At 64.4% G+C, this 6,164-nt stretch overlaps 1 protein-coding gene across 1 annotated transcript in view; it reads left to right on the top strand.

Moving 5' to 3' along the window:
• Positions 1-572: 572 nt before the first annotated feature.
• The window catches only part of NOL4L (nucleolar protein 4 like), a 117,225-nt gene continuing 111,633 nt past the window's right edge, over positions 573-6,164 (top strand). Inside the window, exon 1 of the mRNA XM_063101921.1 lies at positions 573-893. Within this exon, the coding sequence (XP_062957991.1) occupies positions 573-893 (321 nt within the window). The remainder of the gene's footprint in view (positions 894-6,164) is intronic.

The following is a 6,164-nucleotide window of genomic DNA, read 5'->3' as shown; positions in this document are numbered from 1 at the left end:
GGGGGGGCGGGCGGCGGCGAAGGCTGCGCCGCTCTAACAGGTGGGATCCCGCGGCGTGGTGGAGGCGGGCGCGGGAGGAGGAGGAGGAGGAGGAAGAGCAGCGGCAGTGGGAGCCTGAGCAGGAGCAGGATGAGCCGCGCAAGCTGACAGCCACTGCTGCCGCCCGCGCCCAGGCTCGGTCTCGCTCCCCGCGCCCGGGGCCGCTCCCCGCCTCCCGCCTCCCCCGGCCGCCCGCGGGGCGGCCCGCCCCCTCTGCACCTCCGGGTCCGGAGCTGCCTCCATCGCTCCTGCATCCCGGCCGGGGGGAGGAGGAGGCGGAGCAGGAGGCGAGCCGGAGCCGCCGCCGCCAACGCCGCCGCCGCCGCCGCCGCCGCCCGAGCAGGACAGAGCGCGCCGCAGCCCCGCGCGTCCGGCCGCCGCCCGCGCCCATCCAGCAGCCGCGCCGGAGCCACACCGCGGGACAGCCGCGGCCGCGGGGCGCCCCGGCCCGGCCCGGCCCAGCCCAGCCCAGTCCCGGCACCGGGCGGCCAGGCGGCCGGCCCGCCCCCGAGGGCGCCGGGCGCGGCGGGAGGATGCCGAAGCCGACGCTACTGCTGCGCGGGGGCTGGGAGCGCGAGCGCAGCCCCGGGGACTCGGAGCTGGGCCGCCAGTTCCGGGACTGGTGTCTGCGCACCTACGGCGACTCGGCCAAAACCAAGACGGTGACACGCAGCAAATACCAGCGGATCGCCGAGGTCCTGCAGGGCGGCGGCGGGACCGGCGCGGGCAGCGGCCCCGCGGCCGGCGAGAAAGGCAAGTTCCAGTTCTGGGTGCGCTCCAAGGGCTTCCGCCTCGGCAGCGGCAGGGAACCCAAGATGGGCCAAGTGGTGTATGTGCCGGTCAAGACGGGCTCGGTGAGTGCGTGCGCGGCGGCCGCGGGCCGGTCCCGCGGCGGGGCTCGGGGCGGGCGGGGGCGGGGTAGGGGTGTGGATGTGTGTCCGAACGTGTGTCCCTGAGGTTGTCCGTGTGTCTGGCTCGCCCAAGGCGCACGCGTCCCTGCTCACCAGCCCTCCACGGCTCGCCTGGGCAGCGCTCTGGGTTCGGGGCGTCCCTGCCCCCCTCTGCGCTGCCGCCCGGGCCGTGGCCGTGCAGGGCGGGCTGTCCCGGGCTGCTCACCCCAGCATGTTCTGTCCTCCTGTCCCCTCCCCCAGCCAGCAGGCGGCTGCTCCGAAGCCCGAGCCTTCCCCCGCCCGCCCCGGGGCTGCCTGTCCCGGGCGCCTAGCGCTCCCGCCCCCGGGCCGGCTGGGCGGTGAGTGTGTGTGTGTGTGTGTGCGTGTGTGTCTGTCTGTCTGTGTGGAGGGTGGTGCCGCGGAGGGTGGGGGAGGTAGGGACAGCCACGGGACGGGGAGTCCGCTGGGCCTCCCAGCGCCAAGGGAAGGGGCCAGCCCGGGCACTGTCGCCCCGACCCCACCCGGGGCTGGCCGGGGAGGGGCGGCCAGAGCCGCAGCCTGGCGCAGGAGCAGCCTCCCGCGGGTGGGTGGGGCGCCCCCTCCGCCCCCCGGGCCCCTCGCTCCCCCCTCCCTGGGACGGGGGCGGCCTGACCTATCCATCCCCTCCCCTCCCCCGTCCCCCGGGCCGGCCCGGTCCGGGCGGGGTGGCGCGGGGGAGGGGGCGGGGAACCGCAGCCGCTGAGGAGGAGGAGGCGGGCGGCCGGGCGGGGGCGTCCCCTCTGGCCCGGGGCGCCCTGGAGAGGGCGTGCTGCGCGGGCCCCGCGGCTCCCCCGCCGGGACCTCATTGTTCTGCAGAGGGTGGGGGCTGGGGGGGTGGCTGCTCCCGGGGCGCTGCTGAGCTTTGAACTTTCCGTCGCCGAGACCCTCCATTAGTGCGTTCCGCCCCCGGCCCGGTCGGGCCGGGCCGGCCTCCCTCCCTGCCCCCTCCCTCCCTCCCCGGCCTCGCCCGGCCCGAGCGAGAGAGCGGGGCCGCCCCGCGCCGGCCTCCCTCCCTCCCTCGTTCCCCCGCTCCCCCCTCCGCGCTCCTCCCCCGTCCGGCCCGCCCGCCCGCCCCGCGCGCAGCCCCGTCCCCGGCCGGAGCGGGCTCTTCACACACAATTGATTCGGTCGTTACGAAAAGTGCACTTGTCCCCTCCCCCTCCCCCTTCGGCGGCCGGCCCGGTGAGGGTGAGGGGGCCGCGAGGGAGGGAGGCGAGAGCCGGGGAGCGGATCCGGAGGCGCCTCCCCCCGCGCCCAGGGGACGGGGCTGCAGGCCGCGGGGAGTGGGGAGCCGTGAGCGCGGAGGGCGGGCGGCCCATCTGCGAGGAGCGCTGATAACCGCGCTGCGGCCGCCAGCAGCCCATCTGCGCCGCTGCCGCCTCCGGCCGGACCGGGAACGGGGCCGGGCCGAGGGGCGCGCCGGGGCCGGATTCCCGGTGGGGGAGGCTGGGACAGTGTCCCAACCCGTGCGAGTCAGGGACCGCTCCCCGTCGCGGACTAGATCAGTACTCTCCCCCAAACCCAGAGTCCGGTTCATTGTCCCCTCCCCCATAGAGTCAAGGACCCCTCCCCCAGCCCAAATCAGTGCCCACTTTCTCATATGCGGTGTGTGGGTCACTGCCTCTCCCCAGCCTAGGTCAGCCCTCTCCACGCTGCCAGTTCGGAACCCCCCTTGGTTCTCCCTGTCAGGTCGGTGCCCCCAGCCTGAGTGTGGCTTTTCCGAGGTCAGTGACCCAGCAGATGGTCAGCTGGGTCTGTGCCCCTTACCCTGGGTCAGTGCCCTCAGCCTTTTGGGCTTCTCAGGTCAGTGCCCCACCCCACCCCCATCCTGGTTATCCCTCTTCAAGAAGCTGGGAGTCTTGGTCCAACCTCCTTTTAAGTCTGAGGCAGGAGCCCCCAGTCCACCCACTTCTGGAATTGGGGGCGTGGGTGACCACCCCCTTCCCCACCTGGCAGCTGGCTCACCAACTGTCTGTGTGGGTCCACATCCCCCAAACAGAGTGGGCATCGTGGAGCAGCCTAACTACCCCTTATCCACACAGCTGTCAAGGCGAAGCACCCCTTCCCTCTATCCTGGCCACATGCAGAAACGGTGCTAGTCCTGGGCTCCAGGTCATGCCAGCCCAGCTAGCCACTTCAGATCCCTCTTGAGGCCCATGTTGACCCGCCCTGCCCGCCCCTGGCTCACAGATCAATAATAAACCCTCCCCAAGGGACCACCTGCCTGGGCGGCAGAGAAAGGGGACCCAGGCCTCCCAGCCCAGGCTGCCAGGAGGATGACAAACACAGCAGACGTGCCTTCCCTCGACGGCTCGCCCTTCGAGCTCCCCACACCCTCCTGCCTGGCCCGCCAGTCTCCAGAGAGCCTGTTAGTTACCTGCCACTCGCCCAGCCAACTGGAGCCAGCGAAGGAGATGCCCCGAGTCCTGCCACCCTCATCTTCAAGTACCTTCCTGGGGTTCAGTTATTATTTGTATTATTTGTATATTTCCATTTCCCTTTTCACTGAGGAACGAATCCTGCTGGGAATTCTGGGGCAGCCGTGGCCTCTTCCTGGGAGGGGCTGAGCGGAACCTTCTTTGAGAGGTGCAAAGGACATTCCCTACCTTGACTGGCCTACACACACACACACACACACACACACACACACACACTCACACACTCACACTCACAGTTAAAGTTATCAATACCTCTGTCAGTTGGGAGAGATCCTGTAGTCATCCTGGGTGGGTTTTTGTGAAGGTCGTTGGCCCATAAACCTTTGTCCAAGGCATCTGTTTAGTCCCCACGGGCCTCGTGGTGGGCACTGGGGTATTGGGGTGGGTGGGACACTGTGCCTACTCCTAGGGCACCCAGCTGGGGAGGGGGGAGGGGTGCATACCTGAGGATATGATAAAGACCATGAAGACTCCCAGGGAGGGAGGGCAGGCAGGCAGAAAATTTTAAGGGAAGAGGGGATGTGGGAGTTGGATCCTCCAGCAGCCACAAGGACCCTCATGTGGTCTCGGTCCCAAGGTGTGTCGTCTCGCGTCCACGCTGCTCTCTGGCCACCCCCACCCTGGGCCCCCTATCCTCCTCCCACATGCAGAGGGCCATATGCGGAGCTGTGGTTGGGGCCCTTCCCTAGTTCCGGCCAGCCGCGGGTCGATGATCTGACACCACTTGTCCTGTCCCATCTGGCCCTGAGCTTTTCTGGGTGTGTGTGACAAAGGCTTAATCTGTCCGGACGGGCCCAGGGCAGAGAGTAGGGCGAAGGGAATTACACTCTGCAGGGCCTCCTGCAGCTGGGGCCCCGGGTGGGGGGCAGGGCAGGGGGCAAGTGGAAGCCTAGGCATGGGGGGAGAGGCAAGTTGGTCTTGGTTTGCAGGTTGTCACAGGAAATAGAAAGTGGAGGCAGAGGACTGAGGGGAGGAGGGTGGAGTCCTCCATAGGCAGCACAGGGTGCTCATGGGGATAAGATCTTTTTATGACAAGAGCCAGCCGGGGCCTCTTGGCTGGGTAAAGCCTGGTTAGGATTTACTATTTCTTGTGTTTGGCCTGCTCCAGCCACTGGGGGCTGCCAAGCAGGGGAAGTGAGCCCCTTGGAGGCAAGACCCTCCAATTCCGTTCCAGCATCAGCCACAAAATGAACCAACCCCTTTCCTTTTCCTCTGGCCTCTAGGAGTGGGGCTGTCCCTGGGGCCACCAGTTATGGCTGAGGCAGGGCCCTGGGCCATCTGTCATTTCCTAGGATCAGAGAGCCCCAAGGCTCCTTGGAGAAAGATGTTCTTAGCCCAACTGTACCATCTTCCAGATGGAAAAACTGAGGCCTCAAGAGAGAGCAAGTTTCCATTGGTAGAGAGCTAGGACTGGAACTTAGATCTCTGTGCTCCACCGTAACTTCTCCATGGGCCTGTCACATGTCAGGAATCCCACCATTAGAACCCTATTCCCCAAGGGAAAACTCCACTATTGCCAAACTCCTCTCTCAACACCAGGCGTTTTTGAGCTGGACCCCAGGTGTTCCACTGGCCAAATTGACTAATGGTGGTCTTTTCCCAGTTTGCAGACAATGTTCATTTAGTGGAAAGCATTTTCACAGTCTTAAGTCTTTCTCCCCAGAGCTTTTATGTAAACCTTTGGCACCTGCGGCCACTGGTCTGGGCGGGAAATGGCCTCTGACTTAGCACAGTGTAATATATGCTGTGACCTTCAGTTGAGTACCTCAGTATTTCCTGATTTTCTCCAAATTGTCACCGTAGTGACCGTTTCTGAGTCACCTGCTGTGTTGGTCACTGTGCCGAGGCACTGATACATATCAGCTTGTAGAATTCTCACAACAGCACAGAAGTCAGTGCTGTGATTATTGCCATTCTTCAGATGAGTCAACTGAGGCTTAGGGAGGCTAAGAACTTCCTCTAGGTCACTCTGCTGACAAAGGCAGGCCCTGAGTCTGGGTATTACCTTGTATACATCTCCATTTTGACCCTGAGGTGTCTTGCGACCTGATCCAGTTTAAAAGCATAGGTCCTTCATGACAAGTTTTCCGTCCATTACACTTTAGTTTGAATTAGTTCAGAAGAATCTCTCTGACCAAGACGTCTATATTCGTAGGCTGGTGCCTGGGGCAGGACTGGTGCCATTTAAGATGTCTGGGGGTCTTTCCTAGGGCTCACTAGGATGAGTATGGGGTGGGGAAGAGGGAGAAGACCTCTTTTGTCCTGGGGATTTTGAGGAGAAGGTTGACAGTGATGTCTGGCAATGCCCAATTTGGATTTTTCATGAGTGTCAGAAGCAGGCCTTTTTGTTAAGAAAGCCTCTGTGATGTGAGCGATGTGGTCTTCGCGACTCTGGGGGACTGCATTTTGGAGCCAGGGTGATGCTGGAGGATCAGGCTCTGGCTTCCTGGAGCCTTTCTTCAGGGTCTTGGGTCACTCTCTGATGGAAGGGTGGGGAGGACAGCTTGTATTCTTCTTCCTTGGGTAAGACCTGTCATGAAAATCCTCTCCTTTATGGCCCCTACAGGCTGCCTTCCCATTCCTGAGTGTCTGGGAGGCTGGGAGGCCCATCTGGGACCCTGAGAATGCTGCTGGGAGGAGGTGGGGGCAGGGAGCCTCTGGCTGGGGCTGTTCAGGGGAGAAGGTCGAGCCTCAGGCAAACCTGGGCTTTTCCACACCGTCTCTTACCTTGGAGGTTTTGTGATTGATCGAGTGCTGT

This window comes from Cynocephalus volans, chromosome 1, assembly GCF_027409185.1.
Source record: "Cynocephalus volans isolate mCynVol1 chromosome 1, mCynVol1.pri, whole genome shotgun sequence".
Taxonomy (NCBI): Eukaryota; Metazoa; Chordata; class Mammalia; order Dermoptera; family Cynocephalidae; genus Cynocephalus; species Cynocephalus volans.
The sequence above is the reverse complement of the archived record's forward strand: the minus strand, read 5'-3'. Positions and strand labels throughout refer to the sequence as shown.